Source organism: Drosophila ananassae, chromosome XL, assembly GCF_017639315.1.
Source record: "Drosophila ananassae strain 14024-0371.13 chromosome XL, ASM1763931v2, whole genome shotgun sequence".
NCBI lineage: Eukaryota > Metazoa > Arthropoda > Insecta > Diptera > Drosophilidae > Drosophila > Drosophila ananassae.
In genome coordinates, this window is record NC_057931.1 from 15,418,382 (window position 1) to 15,435,908 (window position 17,527).

At 37.5% G+C, this 17,527-nt stretch overlaps 1 protein-coding gene across 8 annotated transcripts in view; it reads right to left on the reverse strand.

The window, feature by feature from the left end:
* The window catches only part of LOC6502898 (ras GTPase-activating protein 1), a 135,639-nt gene that overhangs the window by 60,664 nt on the left and 57,448 nt on the right, over positions 1 to 17,527 (reverse strand). For 6 of the 8 annotated variants that reach the window (XM_044716932.1, XM_044716935.1, XM_014905759.2 and 3 more), the window contains 2 exons: positions 5,420 to 5,492; positions 4,082 to 4,491 (listed from right to left, as the gene is read on the reverse strand). In XM_044716932.1, the coding sequence (XP_044572867.1) occupies positions 4,082 to 4,491; positions 5,420 to 5,492 (483 nt within the window). Of the gene's footprint in view, positions 1 to 4,081; positions 4,492 to 5,419; positions 5,493 to 17,527 lie in introns of those variants that run through there. The other 2 variants (XM_044716934.1, XM_044716937.1) reach the window with 2 other exon arrangements.

Consider the following 17,527-nt stretch of genomic DNA (forward strand, 5'->3'; position numbering starts at 1 on the left):
AGTTTACTCACTCTATTCATCGATGGCGTTGCCACCATTTTGTGTTGCCACGCCATCTATATGTCGGCTAGTGCGTGACAATCTGCTACCTTTATCGGTTGTTCAGTGAGTATTTCATGACATTTCATTGATTGCAAATAAGGTAATTGCGTTTTAAGTGTTAGTATGTTTTTTTTATCGGTGCAAAAATCTTTGAAAAAAGAGTCAAAGTTAAATTTTTTTTTTAAATTGGTAAAACTTTTACCGAAATGTTTCAATGATGAAGAAATTGTATGGTGATGATTGCCTATCATGTAGCAGAGTGCACGAGTGGTCTCGACGTTTTCAAAGAGGTCGTAAAGACATAAATGACGATCAGCATGTGGGGAAATCAGCCATTTTTATCATCTATTGAAATGGATTTAATGCCATCGTTTTACAAAGCGGGCTCAGTTACAATGTCAGGTTTTCTTGAACCTTGACACGTAGCACAGGTGGCAGTTAATCATAGCGGATGTTCGTCCGTAGAGCGTTGTGCGGCCACTACGTCGAATTCGAACTCGCGGGAATAACGGTAGGTCCCGGAGTCGTAGTCAAGTCGTTCTGCAAGGGACTGCTTGGGTTGACCAGGGACTTGCTTCACGGGAGCAGCACTCGAAGAAGGGTGGATAACGGGGTCTCTACTTGTGGTCCGTTTCACGGGAGCAACACTCGAGGTAGATTGGAGAATGCGGGTCCTACTTGTGGTCCGTTACACGGGAACAACACTCGAAGTAGATTAGATAAGAAAGCTCTACTTGTGGTCCGTTTACACAGGAGATACTCGAAGTAGATAGTTTTAAGACATTCCTACTTGTGGTCCATTTTACACAGGATCACTCGAAAAAGGTTGGGTTTAAGGGGGCAGGATGGTTTGACACTTCAAAAAAATATCCTGTGAAAGTTTCATGTCGATCGGACTAAAACTTGCTGAGATAGCGATTTTCTAGTTTCTTTCTAACCATATACTTTCAATTGCTTTTAAAACTTTAGACGCGTTTTTCTTAAAGCAACTTTTTCAAGTCGGATCTAAATAAAATTTTTCACAAATCTTTAATGCAATAAATACTTGCGGATGAACGAACGCTTTTTTTTTTTCATTTTGTTTACCATTTTTACGGGCAATAGTGGGCTGATTTTTATGTAAAAATGGTACCTCCGACTTTACAACCGCGCCAAAAATTCAAAATCGCATATTTTTCAAAATGGTTTCGTTCATCCGCACAAGAAACTAATATTTTAAGTAAATCAATTCAATTTTTAAGGCCAGACTTTAAGCCCAGCAAGATAACAATTTTTTGAAGCGACTCCGTAACGGGATAAATAATAATTATTTCTTAACAAAAAAAAAAAATTCGTAGATACTCTCCAAATATAGCCATGTATCGTGTAAAAAAATTGAATAATTCTATTCAGAAATGAAAAAAAAATCTCAAAAATCTGCTTTTTTACGGCCTCTGAAACCATCCTGCCCCCTTAAGAGTGTCCTACTTGTGGTCCGTTTTACACAGGATCACTTGAAGTAGGATAGTTTTAAGTTCCGTATCTTGACACTGAGTAACGAACCGATCTACTCTGTTTTCGCAACTATCTTTATTTCAGAAGAACAATTCTTATATAAGATGCTAAACTATACATAATTAAATCTAAGGAAGGTCAGTGTTATGGACGTGCTAAAACTAATGTTAATGTCAGGATAACCCACCTCTGAGTCTGCTGACTCAGATTGCTTGTTCATGCATTGCTTGGTTTTTGCTTGCTTCGGTTAGTAGGTCATTTTTCCCGCTGATAATGCTGATTTCTGCTTCTGGCTGGGTTATTAGGTTGTATATTGTTTATGCTTATTGCTATTATTACTAGGTGTGCCAATAGGTTAGTGGGTCTGATTATTGTGCATTGCGACATGCTGTGGTTCGAGAAGGTAAATCCAATCACTTTTGGAAGCATTGTAGTCATCGAAGCATCGAGCTCCTGACCAGGAACCTCTGGTTAAAAGGACACGTTACCGACAAAATTCAGGCGGGTCAGTTAGAGAAAAAATTGATCAATAACTGATCAATTGACTAAAATTGATAAAATTTTAGCATACATTAAATTATATAAACCGATCTCGATCAAGATCACCTCCTGAGTCGATATAAGAATGTCCGTCAGTTTTTACGCAAGCTAGTCGATAAGATATCGACTCGAGCTTTAGACATACTTTGCACATATCCTCGATTCCTTTGCACTTTGTATATAAGCCAGAATGCCCTGGATCGGTTGACTATAGCATTTTGCCACCATATAACTGATTGATCGGAAATGCCATTACTTTGGTGTTGTTTAAGTTAGAGGGATGGGATCAACTTGATTTTGCCAACCGACCTTATCTAATAGCTGCAATATAATTAAAAGATTGCAAATGAGGCAACCTTGATATTTTCTAAGATTCTAGAGGCTTTTTCCAAAATTATTATTTTTTTAAGCGACGTTTTCATAAAGATCAACCCACTGTAACTGATCTGATGTAAAGTATACCCTCCAATGGTATATCCACTTCGGCTTCGTCCGAATTTAGCTTTCATGGCTTGTCTTTAAGAGTATTTGCCTTCAAAAGCAATTTTACTTGAAGGGTTTCGAACGACGGCAAAGAATCCCTTGTTTCGATGGCCACTACGAACTTCTCGTATATATTTTGTCACATCTTCTTGTGCCGAATCCCTTAAATTTAACACCTTTTGTATTAGCAACACTTTTCTTAACTAACCGCACATTCTGTAATTAGTTCCACGCATCTTTAAAATATTTTAATTGCGATACGTTCATATGAAGGATTATTTATACCAAACACTTTTTATTTAGCGGAGGATTTCTCGTTGTGCTCAAATTTTCCACACATGACAATCCATAGCTTCTGCTATATGAGTACGCTACGTAACTGCACTGAACACACGTCATAGTTTTGCTCGTTTAGTTAGTTAGCTCGGTTAAAAATGTGCAACGCATTGAAGGAGACATCTCCGACCCTAGGAAGTATATACATTCTTGATCAGGATCACCTCCTGAGTCGATATGAGCGTGTCCGTCTGTCTGTTTCTACGGAAACAAGCCTCTCAGTTTTAGAGCTATCGAGTTGAAACTTCGCACACATCACTTTGGTATGCAGGCAGTACATAAGTCGCAACAACTGGGATCGGTCGACTACATCCTCTAGCTGCCATATTACTGATTGGTCGGAAAACACCATAACTTTGGTGTTTTTTAAGTTGGGGTTGGGACTTTCCACACATGTTATATTTGACCAAAATATCTTATGTACAAAATTTCATAAGGATCGGTCGTCTGTATCCTATAGCTGTCATAGAACGATCGAAATTGGCATTACTTTGGTGTTTTTTAAGTTAGAAAAATGGGATTTGGTACAGATTCTATTTTGGAAAAATTTGTCGAATTTCATAAGGATCGGCCGTCTATATCCTATAGCTGCCATATAACTGATTGATCGGAAATGCCATAACTTGGTTGTTTTTCAAGTTAGAAGGATGGGAGTTTCAATGGGTTCCCCTTTGGGCAAAATAATTCGATATGACAAATTTCATAAGGATCGGCCGACTATATGCGATCCGCTATATATCTAAAAATATAAGATGCGTGGCGCCACCTAGCGGACTGCGACTCTACTGCAAGGGTATATAAACTTCGGCTCCGCCCGAAGTTAGCTTTCCTTTCTTGTTTTTTTTTTATAATCGTTGGATTTATTTAATGCCCTGCAGGAGCAATTTCGAACCTTTGTTTGATGTAAGTACCTAAGTATACCTAAGTTGAGATTTCAGTTTGATGTGGCGTAAAGATATTTAAACAGAAGTACTTTTAAATAGGTAAAAAAAATTACAATAAAAAAAATTTAATTGCACTTATTGTGCAGTTTGTGAAAACATAAGCATCAGGTTAGAAAGTTCGTCAGGTTAGAAAGTTGCCTTAAAGTTTTATTAATAGATAGCGTTAGGATAAATGCAAAGTTAGTTCTTTCATGTTATTCAATAATTTTCTACTCGTTTTACGTATAATATTTAAAACATACCTTTAACCAACATGTCCACTGCTTCGTTTTTTGTACAATTTGGGTGAAACCAGGGAAACACTGTATTTGGATCGATTGAAACATCCAAATCATCTACAAGTTCTCGAAAAATCATTCCCTGCTCTCCAGTGCGATGAGCGGTGACCCATAACCATCCATCGCCCATGTCATTGTGTACAAAAAAAATATCACCTTTTTGGAAGCTCAGTTCATCGGTCTCTGGCATTTTTGTGTAAGGCAAAATGGCGACGACACGCTTTTTGTCATTGACTGGTTCTGGTGGTGCTACAGGTATAACCAACCTTTCTCGTTTCAGTAAATCACTGCACGATGTGTAATAGCCGACAAGGTCGCTCAACGAAATAAACTGTCGACCTCCGATGTAAAAATCTCCACATACAGCAGTGATCCTTAAAAATAGAGAAAAACAATGAATCAACTTGTACGGAATGTTCAAAGTAGTGTCCAAAAATTTAGTAAACAAGAGAGGAAAGCTAACTTCGGGCGGGTCCGAAGTTGATATACCCTTGCAGTTAGGTAGCAGCTCATATTATTATTATATATATATATATCGGATCGTACATATATAGTTGTTCGGAATAAGAATATATATCCCTTATGGGGTCGGAGATGTCTCCTTCACTGCGTTCCCATAATATCTTATCTACAAAACTCATAAGGATCGGCCGACCATATCCTATAGCTGTCATAGAACTATCGGAATTGGCATAACTTTGGTGTTTCTTAAATTAGAAAGATGGGACTTGGTACAGATTCCATTTTAGGAATAATCTGATTTGCCAAATTTCATAAGGATCGGCCGACTATATCTTACAGCTACCATATAACTGAACGATCGGAATTGGCTTTAATTTGTAGTTTTTTATGCTAGATGAATGGGACTTTCTACGGCTTCCATTTTGGGCAACTTAATCCGATCTGTCCAATTTCTTAGGGATCGGCGGACTATATCCTATAGCTTCCATGTAACTGAACGATCGGAAATGGAACAACCTCAATATTTTTAAAGATGCTTGGGATTGTTTTAATCATTTTTATTAGAAAATTGATTTGTTGTTGAAGTTCTCATAAGCATCGGCCAACTATATACGATCCGATATATATAATTATATAGACTGCTACATAACTGCAAGGGGTATATCAACTTCGGCTCCACCCGAAGTTAGCTTTCTTTTTTTGTATTTATATATACAATCATTCATAAACTATTTATAAAATCTAGTTAAAAGGTTTATAAATCCTCTTTCTTTCATAAAAAAAATTTACTAGAAAAATTTTAAATAATTGTGAGATTAGAAAAGGCTGAATCTTACTTACCGAAAATGGTTTATCCCGGTGCGCCCATAATAACTTAAAACATAAGAACCTGGTTTTCTGTCACTTTCGCGAACTGTTTACATCCAATCATAGAAAACATTAATAAAATATAAATTACTTTTAATACATATGAGTATTTCCATAATGTCGAGTGCGACATTCGTACGCATTTCAACTAAAACAGGTGCTGATTTTGATTTTTATACCCTTGCAGAGGGTATTATAATTTTGGTCAAAAGTGTGCAACGCAGTGAAGGAGACATCTGCGACCCTATAAGGCATATATACAGTGGGGAGCAAAAGTGATTCCATGTTCAGAATATGCATGTTGAACCGCTCATAAAACGTAAACCAATGAACCAAATGAAACAAACTTTTTTTTTCTCGATTACTTATTTAATTTGTAAGAAATAGACTTAAATACTACAATAATACAAGAAAAAATGTAAGAGATAGAAAAAAAAAAACAAAAACAGAAGGCATGTACTCAGTTTTGCACCTTCCAATATTCGCACCTGATTTTGCTCTCCCTGTTTTCTTATCACCAAAATATTTGCAGATTTACTGTTTTATGTCTTTTTCATGCATTAGTTGTTGTCATAATTCAAAGAGTCGCACATTTCTTATAGTTCAAAGTAAATTTTAATAAATTGAGAAATTAGTCGCCAACTTATATTTGTAAAATGAAGAAGCTATCAGCAGATACCGAAAATAGTATTGTTGCTATCACTAAAAGTGGCTTTTCGACACGCAAAATTGCTGAAAAGCTGAAAATTAGTCAGTCTGTGGTGGTCAAGGTGAAAAAAAGGCAAAATGTTGCTTCCGAAAATGTGTTGAATGGTCGCCCCCGTCTCCTAACCGACTCTGACGCTCGACTTATAATGTCCAACATGAGGAAGGATAAGCTTTTAACACCAGCAAATGCTTCTACAGAGTTAAATAAACCCTTAAGTCGATGGACAGCTAGAAGAGCACTGGCTAGAATTGGATATGTCGCCTCTGTGAAAAAAAAATAAACCATCTCTATCCGAGAAAAATGTTAAGGCTCGGTTACAATTTGCAAAGACCCACAAAAACTGGACTATAGAAGACTGGAAACGTGTTATCTGGTCGGACGAATCCAAGTTTAACCGTTTCCAGTCGGATGGGAAGCAGTACTATTGGCATAGGCCCGGTGACAAGCTTCAGAGACATCATGTAAAGCAAACCGTAAAGCATGGAGGAGGAAATGTAATGGCTTGGGGGTGCTTTACATGGTGGCACGTTGGGCCATTGCACAAAATTGATGGAATAATGCGAAAAGAGGACTATTTAAACATTTTAAAGACCCATCTTCACAATTTTCTCGACAAGTGTGCCTATCCTGAAGGAGAAATCACTTTCCAACAGGATGGGGATCCTAAGCACACCGCAAAAATTGTAAAAGAATGGTTGGCAAAACAAAATTTTAAGGTCATGGAGTGGCCAGCTCAAAGTCCCGACCTCAATCCAATTGAAAACTTATGGTCAATTGTGAAGCGACGGCTCGGGCAATATCAATCGGCCCCAAGCAACCTGGACGATCTCTGGAGACGCGTGGAGATTGAATGGAACCAAATTCCTAAAGAAATTATAGAGAACTTAGTTAATAGTATGCCAAAGCGCATTAAAAATGTAATAGACAATAAGGGTCTTTGGACTAAATATTAATTTAATATTTCCTTAAATTTTTCCATTAAAGGTGCAAAACTGAGTACATGCCTTCTGTTTTTGTTTTTTTTTTCTATCTCTTACATTTTTTCTTGTATTATTGTAGTATTTAAGTCTATTTCTTACAAATTAAATAAGTAATCGAGAAAAAAAAAGTTTGTTTCATTTGGTTCATTGGTTTACGTTTTATGAGCGGTTCAACATGCATATTCTGAACATGGAATCACTTTTGCTCCCCACTGTATATATATATATATATATATATTTTTTTTTTTTTTTTTTAATTTTATTAAAGTAACAATTATCTGTTATTTATATATACAATTTGAAAATTAATTAATTATAATTAAGAATTAGGAAAATTATTCAAAAGAAAAACAAACAATTTAGATTTTAATACATCAAGGGATAATTCAGGGGAAAATAAATGGGACAATAGATTATAATTTTTACAGATAACACGAAAAGGATCATGGTCCGCAAAATTTGATCTACAAATTGGTAACCAAAGGGGTCGGAAGGACCTGGTTGACCTGTTTGGAACAGAGAAAAGTATCTTTTCGAGTGAAAGTTTCGAGTCAACTTGACCAAGAATAATTTCATGAAGGAGCATGGCCCCAGCACAAGTACGACGTACCTGCAATGGTGGTAGGTCTAATAATTATGGTGGAAGAAGATCATCTGAGTCCCAGTTTAAATATTTTAAGGCAAATAAAAGAAACTGCTTTTGCACTGATTCAATACTTTTTTGATGAACCATATACTGCGGACTCCAAACGCATGAACAGTATTCTAGGGTCGGTCGAACCAAAGAGATATACAACGTTTAAGTGGTAAAGGGATCATTAAATTATTTTGACCAACGCTTGATAAAAGCAAGTACTCCTCTGGCTTTATTTACTGTTACAGAAATATGTTCATTAAACGACAGCTTGTGATCGAAAAGAACTCCAAGATCATTCATTAAGGATACACGATCTAAAAAGTGATTCCCAAGTGAGTACGAGATGACATGAGGCATGCTACGATTAACCGTCATAATCTTGCACTTTGAGCAGTTTAGTGAGAGAAGATTATTAGATAACCACAAGAATACTTCATCAAGGTCAAATTGCAGATGTCTATGAAGGAAGTGGTCAGAGAAAGAAAAGCAGAGCTTGACATCATCAGCATACATATATGTAGAAGCATAGCTCACGACACTAGGTAAGTCGTTAACAAAAAAGTATAAATTGAAGAGGTCCTAAGTGACTGCCTTGCGGAACACCAGATGTAACTTTTATAACATGAGATGTGATGTTCTTGAACAAAACCCGCTGCGTACGATTAGATAGATATGAAGTCATCCACTTTATGATATTAGGAGGGAAACCCATAAGATAAAGTTTCTGGAGAAGGAGACGGTGATTAACAGAATCGAAAGCTTTGCTAAAATCGGTGTAAATAACATCGGTTTGCATTCGTTTGAGAAAACCCTTATGGACGATCGAAGTGAATTCTAGCAGATTGGTTGTTGTAGAACGATTTTTAACAAAACCATGCTGGGTGGAGGAAATTATTCTTTTGCAATGATGTTGCAGTTGCAATGTAACCATTTTCTCCAGCAGCTTGGGAATAGCAGAAAGTTTAGCAATACCACGGTAGTTATCAATAAGTATTTTAGAACCTTTCTTATGAAGTGGAATAATAAAAGATTCATTCCATCCCTTGGGAAGGCATGAAAGGTCCAAAGATAAATTGAATATGATAGTAAGAGGATAGCATAGGATATCGGAGCAGTACCTAAGAATACAGCTCGGGACGTTATCAGGACCAGCAGAAAAAGAGATATCCAAGGTTGAAAGAGCATTAGAAACATCAAGATGATTAAATTTAGACAAGTAGATATTGTTTATATACGGAATATTATAAGGGTATGTAGAATTTAAATTATAAGAATCGGACGAATAAGTTGATTGAAAGAATGATACAAAGAGATTTGCAATACCATGATCTGAAGAATCAGAAATATTTTTATAAGATAGGGAAGGAGGAAAAAGACTGGATTTACGTTTCGTATTGACAAACGAATAAAAGGAGCTCGGATCATTTCGGAAGTTAGCCTTACAATTTACGATGTAACGCTTATAAAGTTGATAATTAAGAAGAATAAACTGGTTGCGAATGTAAAGAAAGTTTGTCTGATGAAACAAAGATCCAGACTTAAGAAACATTTTGTAAGCTCTAGATTTCCTGTTCTTAAGACGAGAAAGGTGTTTGTTAAACCATGGCGGTTTCGTTGATGAAGACGATGAAAGTACTGGAACAAATTTGTCCAACGCGTTGTGGATTACATCATAAAAATAATCAGTAGCAGCATCAATATAGTTAAAAGATGAAAGATATTCCCAGTCAATTCCAGCTAAATGATTGCGAAGAGCATTGTAATCCGTTTTTCGGAAACATTTAGAACGATACTGAGCCTCATAGTTATGCATATAAGGGACATCAATTAACACCGAAACCAATAGTGTGGGATGGTGTACGTCTTCAGGAAGCGATAGTGGTGAAGACCGATTTACAGTCACAGAGGATATCCTAATACAGAAAATAAGGTCTAGAGATCAGCTAAGTGTGTTAAGGATGGGGATAATTTGGAAAAGAGCAATTTCAATTAATGCATCACCAAAGTCGTTTTGACAATTAGAATGCAAGGAATTGTCATCTTCACACGGGATCCAGGAGATTTGGGGAAGGTTGAAATCACCCATGATTAGGACAAAATCAGAGTCATTGACTAATGATAAAACGAACTTAATAGCATTAAGGTGATGAAAGTATACCGTATCATCAACTGATGGAGGTATATCAGAACAGGTCATGAAAATATGAGACGGACCAACAGTTATTTTTACTGCGATAAACTCGATTCCAAACTGATTCGGGAAAGTGATTAGTTCAGCTGAGTATTTAATACTAACAGCAATGAGGACACCACCACCGAAAGATGGTCTATCCAATCGAAACACAGTGTAGTTTGGAACAAAAATTTCATAATCAGAGACAGAGGAATTAAGCCAGGTTTCAGTAAGTGCAATAGCATCAAATTCAAAAGAAGCACTCTTTGTAAAAAATTGGCTCAGTTTACCAAGAATACTTCGAACGTTTTGGTAGCAGCAAGAAAAAACATTATTACTCAGTTTCTTGGAGCTGAATCGGCAAAATTGTGATTCAGAGGGTCTTTAGCTAAAAATACGTGAATAATACTGTGCTCGGGCCAGGCTGACGGATCAAGTGCTTTTTCAAAGTAGGATTCAGGAATTACAATTTTGAAAGAGGATATGCTACGCTTATGTTTAAAATTAAAATTAAAGACCCCTAAATCATTAGGAGCTACCTTAAGATGTTTTAAGAGGTGACTCCTGACATCATCCACAGTGGCATCCGGCATGAGGCGGGATACAAATATGGCTTTACGAGGTGCAACAGCTCTTAGCGATAGGTGGAACAAGACTCATTGACGATTCCATTGGCAGACTTGGTGAATGGATCACTTCCACAGGAACAACAGGAGGCGATGAAGTATTAGGAGTTAAGAATTTATCCGAATGAATCACATGAGAAGCAGGACTACCCAATAAAGTGACTACCATCCGGTTATTGTTCGGGATTTTTCTCCTTGGAGATTCACTTAGTAACTTGAGACCAAGAAATTGGGTCTCAAGTGTAAGGAATTGCTCATGAAGTGCAGAAAACTGCTTACGGACATCAAGAAAACCGTTTCTCGTCTGCTTCATGAAGGTCCGCATCTCAGACTCAATCTCTCTACAGGCAATACAAGACCATGTGAGACCAATATTCTTAGTGATGAGATTGCTTATCCGTCCATTGTGCCCACCACCAGCACATTTAATATGTGAGCAGTTGTTGCAAAGCCAGCAGGACAGATACGAGTCTCCAGTGATGGATCCTCCAAACTCGCATTTCTTAGCAGTGCAAATTAGACTCATTATTGACTGAGATTTGTCCACTGTAGTGAGAGCGAGAAGAGTTCAATGGTAGAGTTCAAAGAGTTCAGTGGTAGAGAGGCACGTTCGGATCAGGCACTGAGATTTGTCCACTGTAGTGAGAGCGAGAAGAGATCAATTAGAAATTTGTGGTAGAGAGGCACGCTCGGATCAGGCACGTCGAAGAGAATACGTAACAAAAGAGATACGAATGTGACGAATAACCGCTTCAGAGTAACAATGATATAACGGGATTACTCGATCGAAGAATAGACTCAGGAATATATATATATGAATATTCGCAGAGCACGGCAGAAGTAATATTGAAGAATAATATTATTTTTAAGAAGTGTGTGGATAATGAACTATGTAAGTCAATTATCTCCGACAATGATGAAAAGAGGAGTCTCGTATCAAAGATATATGTAGATTTATGTAGGTAATAAGATGAGAGCAATCGCAAAAACACGTCGGGATACGGCAAAGTCAGACGAAAGACTGATGTCTAAAAATAACAAGAATGTTATTTTTACAAGAGGTGATTCCTATAGCTTGAAAAGCATAATTGGAAAATTTTCAGTAATTAATTTTAAATTGTAAGTTTAATTGTTCTTATTAAATCTTTTTGTTTTATTTAAATCAAGAAAGGAAAGCTAACTTCTAGCGGAGCCGAAATTAATACACCCTTGCAGTTAAGAAGCAGCTTATATTGTTATATATATCGCATTGTATATAGTTTTCCAATCCTTATGAGAATTTCACTATCAAATATAATTTTTAATCAATTTTTTGGAAACAGCCCTTAGCATCGTCAAAAAAAAGCAAGTTTGTGCCATTTCCGATCGTTCAGTTATATGACAGCTATAGGATATAGTCGGAAGAGCCGAATGAAATTTTGTACTTAAGTTATTGTGGCCAAATATAACATGTGTCTGTTTCTACACAAGCTAGTTCCTGAGTTCTAAAGCTATCGACTTGAAACTTTGCAAACATCCTTCTTTTATTTTCAGGTAGTATATAAGTCGAAACGGGATAGAAAATTGAATTGATAGTGAAATTCTCATAAAGATCGGCCAACTATATTCGATCCGAAATATACCTAATAATTTAAGCTGCTACCTAACTAAAAGGGTATATCAACTTCGGCTCCGTCCTTAGTTAGCTTTCCTTTCTTGTTTTAAATTCAAATTTAATCAATGTCGGACGAAGTTTGGTGGGTCCGGGATAGAAGTTTCCGAGATAGTCTCTCACGGAGGGCTCTTGGTACCTGGCGACCCACTCTTATAAGAAGTATTACCAGAGTGTCGCAGATCTCCGCCCGGGTTGACTGTCTCTTCTCCGAAACTTGTGGGACTCCCTATGGAAATTTTAGAGAAAAACAAAACAAACAAGTAGTCAGGATCTCCTAAAGAAGTCACCAAACTGGCATCGACGAGTAAGCCCAACTGTCCGGCCAAGATCACTATGAAGATTCTCGGAAGACCTCGCCCCAAACTAACCACACACAATTGCCACCATCTGTTGGCCGGAGCAAAGAAAAAAGAGCCGGCTAAATCGCCCAAGAGTTCCGAGGATTGGCTGAAAGAAGTGCACTGAGCAAAAAGCATACTCCTAAGGTACGGCACAGCGCACAGACCCAAAGCACAGAAACAGAAGCCACGGCCACAACTTAAGAGGGAACGATCAAAGGATGCGTCGGACCCTCGGCAAATTGATTGCCAAAGCCGCATGCGAAAAGGGCAACCCTGGCCGCCAAAATTCCGAAGAAGAAGTTAATAATTAAGGCCCACATACGGTCTCCGCTCTGCGCAGTCTACAAGAGCACCAAGCTTTTTGCGTTGATCCAGCGGGACGTCCCAAGTAAACTTCAAGCGAGGATATGGATTCCGCCCTCCATTAAGGACTGGCAAGTGGCGAAGGCCATTATCAACAACAAGGTATCATTAGCTCTCATAGAGGCCGGTCACGGGAGCTAAACTTTGCATTCAGCTCGGTGACCTTCAAGGTCGACAAATAAGACTCCAGCGATGGAGGCAAAACAGCAATACTCAATAGAAACTAGCAACAGAGATAAGTACAAGTACCAGTACCAGTATTCACTCTACAACGACTACTGCCAAGAACTAAGAGATGGAAGAAACTGTCGAGCATCTTCTACTCAACTGCCCAGCCCTGCAAACTCTCAGACTCACATCTAGGTGATTAATTTTTAGCTGACATATCTGAGGTGCCAGAAATAGATCCAAATAAAATAAAATGAAATTTACCAAAGCCTTAGTCTAAGTGTGTCGAAGTTTCTCCAGGGAAGCCGACTTAACATAACCTAAAATACATAACATGATTTTCGTCAAAAGTGTGCAACGCAGTGAAGGACCCTATAAAGTATATTTATTCTTGATCAGGATCACCTCCTGAGTCGATATGAGCATGTCCGTCTGTCTGTCTGTCTACGCAAACTAGTCTCTCAGTTTTAGAGCTATCGAGTTGAAACTTTTCACACATCCTTCTATTCCTTGCAGGTAGTATATAAGCCGGAATCGGTCGACGGTATCCTACAGCTGCCATATAACTGATTGATCGGAAATGCTTTAACTTCGTTGTTTTTTAAGTTAGAAAGATGGGACTTGGTCCAGATTCCATTTTGGACAAAATAATTTGATTTGCCGAATTTCATAAGGATCGGCCTAGATCGGTCTATAGCCTATAGCTGCCATATAACTGAACGATCGGAATTGGCATAACTTTGGTGTCTTTTAGGCTAGAATGATGGGACTTTCTACGGATTCCATTTTGGGCAATCTTATTTGTTCAGCCAATCCGTATCAGGATCGGCCAACTATATCCTATAGCGGCCATATGACTGAACGATCGGAAATGGCAGAATCTTAACTGCAAAGGTGTATCAACTTCGGCTCCGCATGAAGCCTTAAGTCCTTAAAAAACTTTGCGAAAAAAGATACTTTTATTGACTTTGAATTTTTTGATTGCGGTTGACTTTTCTGAAAAATTACCCATATTAAATATTTTACAGTGATTAAGGTGATTAACTATTCCACCGTTCTGCACGGCCGTTAACATTTTTTTTTTTTATTTTAAAAAATCTCAAATTTGATAAACAAACTCAAAATCCAACATGGAAAATAAAGTTTGTTTGAATCACAAAAAACTATAAGCTATTAAAAATTTTATTTAAATTGTAGATGTTTAATAATGCTCTGCATTATGGGTAAAAAAAACTACATTCAATTTTACAGCGTAGATAAATATTTGAGTGAGTGCAAGTATCTCACACTGGACATTCGGACGAAGAAAAACGGCTTAAATGAGAGAGAGCATTCATGCATATATACAACACAAATAGGCATATTTCAGTGTATTGCATATTTATACCCTTGCAGAGGGTATTATAATTTTGGTCATAAGTGTGCAACGCAGTGAAGGAGACATCTCCGACCCTATAAAGTATATATATTCTTGATCAGAATTACCTCCTGAGGCGATATAAGCATGTTCGTCTGTCCGTCTGGCCGTCTGTCTGTCGGTTTCTACGCAAACTAGTCTCTCAGTTTTGGAGCTATCGAGTTGAAACTTTGCACACATCCTTCTTTTCCTTTCCTGCAGGTAGTACATATGTCGGAACGGCCGGGATCGGTCGACTATATCCTATAGCTGCCATATAACTGATTGATCGGAAATGCCATAATTTCGTTGTTTTTTAAGATAGAGGGTTTCCACACATGTTATATTTGACCAACATATCTTATGTACAAAATTTCATAAGGATCTTTGGTGTTTTTTAAGTTAGAAAGATGGGACTTGGTACAGATTCTATTTTGGACAAAATAATTTGATTTGCCAAATTTCATAACGATCGGCCGACTATATACGATCTTCTATATATCTAATAATATAAGATGCGTGGCGCCACCTAGGGGACTGCGACTGAACTGCAAGGGTATATCAACTTCGGCTCCGCCCGAAGTTAGCTTTCCTTTCTTGTTTTTTAATATTCATTTTTATTTTGTATAACACATTTTACATACTCTACATATTTAAAATTAAAATAAAAGCTCCTAGAAAATTCGTTAATATTTTTGAAATCAATTCGGAAACAGTTATTTGTGTTTCAATACTTGTTCTATCGGATTTGAGATGTTCGTTTGACGGTTGCACCCATATGTTGATTAGGTTGGAGGTGGGTTCTAAGTTAAGCAGAGGGAGCCGACAAAAAAAATTATGTAACATACACCCGGTTTACTCGGCCATACTTTTCGGAATATATATTTATTGGGTACAAAAATCCGTACTTACATACCATCACCCATACGTTGGAATAACAGTTTGGGTGCGGGACACTCCAAAAAATTCTACTGAAACTAAAAGACTTGTTACATATGCATTTCATTTGCCACATAAGATTTGATGACGCAGTATGCAAACGAGACTCACCTCGTATAAACTCCGTATAATCAACATCTGAGATAGTGAATATCAATTAAAATGTTTATATCAATTACATCTTAAAACATTCGCGACAATCCCCAATTCCAATTTATACAATAGTATTAAATTCACACAACAACAAAATCACCATCACTCACATATGGCTACTAGCTAAAGTCAATACATAACAAGAAAGGAAAGCTAACTTCGGGCGGAGCCGAAGTTGATATACCCTTGCAGTTGTATCATTTCTGATCGTTCAGTTATATGGCGGCTATTGGATATAGTTGGCCGATCCTTATGAAATTTGGCAAAAAAGATTATTTTGCTTAAAATGGAATCTGTACCAAGTCCCATCTTTCTAACCTAAAAAACAGCAAATTTATGCCAATTCCGATCGTTCAGTTATATGGCAGCTGTATGATATATTCGGCCGATCCTTATACAATTTGGCAAATCAAATTATTTTGTCCAAAATAGAATCCGTACCAAGTCCCATCTTTCTAACTTAAAAAACATCAAAGTTATGCCAATTCCGATCGATCTATGACAGCTATAGGATAAAGTCGGCCGATCCTTATGAAATTTTGTAGACAAGATATTTTGGCCAAATATAACATGTGTGGAAAGTCTCAACCCCATCTTAAAAAACACCAATGTTATGGCATTTCCGATCAATCAGTTATATTGCAGTTATAGGATATAGTCGACCGATCCCGGCCGTTCCGACTTATATACTACCTGCAAGGAAAAAAAGGATGTGTGCAAAGTTTCAACTCGATAGCTCCAAAACTGAGAGACTAGTTTGCGTAGAAACCGACAGACACACAGACAGACGGACAGACAGACAGACGGACAGACAGACAGACGGACAGAAAGACAGACGGACAGACAGACAGACGGACATGCTCATATCGACTCAGGAGGTGATCCTGATCAAGAATATATATACTTTATAGGGTCGGAGCTGTCTCCTTCACTGCGTTGCACACTTTTGACCAAAATTATAATACCCTCTGCAAGGGTATAAAAAAACACATACATCATAAAACAAATATGATTAGAAAATAGGGCTGTTTGTTTTATTTTCTGCACGACGGAAGCAAGGTTGCTTAAATCATAAAGTTTTCTCTTTGCGAAAATTGTTTCACTACCTTGTAATAACAAGTTTTTTTTATTATTTTTTAATGTTTTCTATAATGTTGGTTTTAATTGTTATTGTTCATAGGGCCTTTTCTGCTACACATTGCATGATTTCTATGTTGCGATTCGTTTGATGCGCCAGTCTGCTAACCATTGTTCTACTGCCACCAAGTGTTCTCCACTGACGATAACGGAGTCGTCAGTGAAGGTTGAGATGATTGTTGGACAGATTGTCAGGATAGCCGCCGTGGATGCAAAGGATAGAACTTGAGGTACACCAGCTTAAATGTTGTGGATAGTGGGTGTGCAGGCTTTACATCTTTCGTTGAAGACACTGTTTTTCATTGTCATTTCTGTCATTTCACTGTTACTGTCATTTCATGTAAGAGGGTCTCGAATTTCTAAACCATGCGATCGATCCGGACGCGGTCATCTGCTTGCGAAACGCCAAAATATAACGCAGTATTAGCAGTATTGGTTTTGTTCGAAAACCAAGCAAATTTTCTCTTTTTTCTAAATCTGAACTGATTCAAAGGAACCGCTCTGTTCTGCTCTAAACTGGTCGTTCCCGGAGTCACAGTCAGATACTTAGAAAAAGATCTGTTGGTGGATTCTGTTGGGTTAGAATGTAAAAGGTTCTGGATTTCGACTGAAAAGAGGTCATGCGGGTGATCCTGGAATAACGGAGAAGCACGCAGAGGAAATGAAGAGAAGCCCTTATTTTAAGATGATAAGCATTGATTGCATACGTGTCCTTAGTTTTGTCCCTACCATGCCAACGATGTTTTGGATTGACGGTATCACAAATAATGCTTGTGTATGAACCATTTTGTTTTTATACCCATGC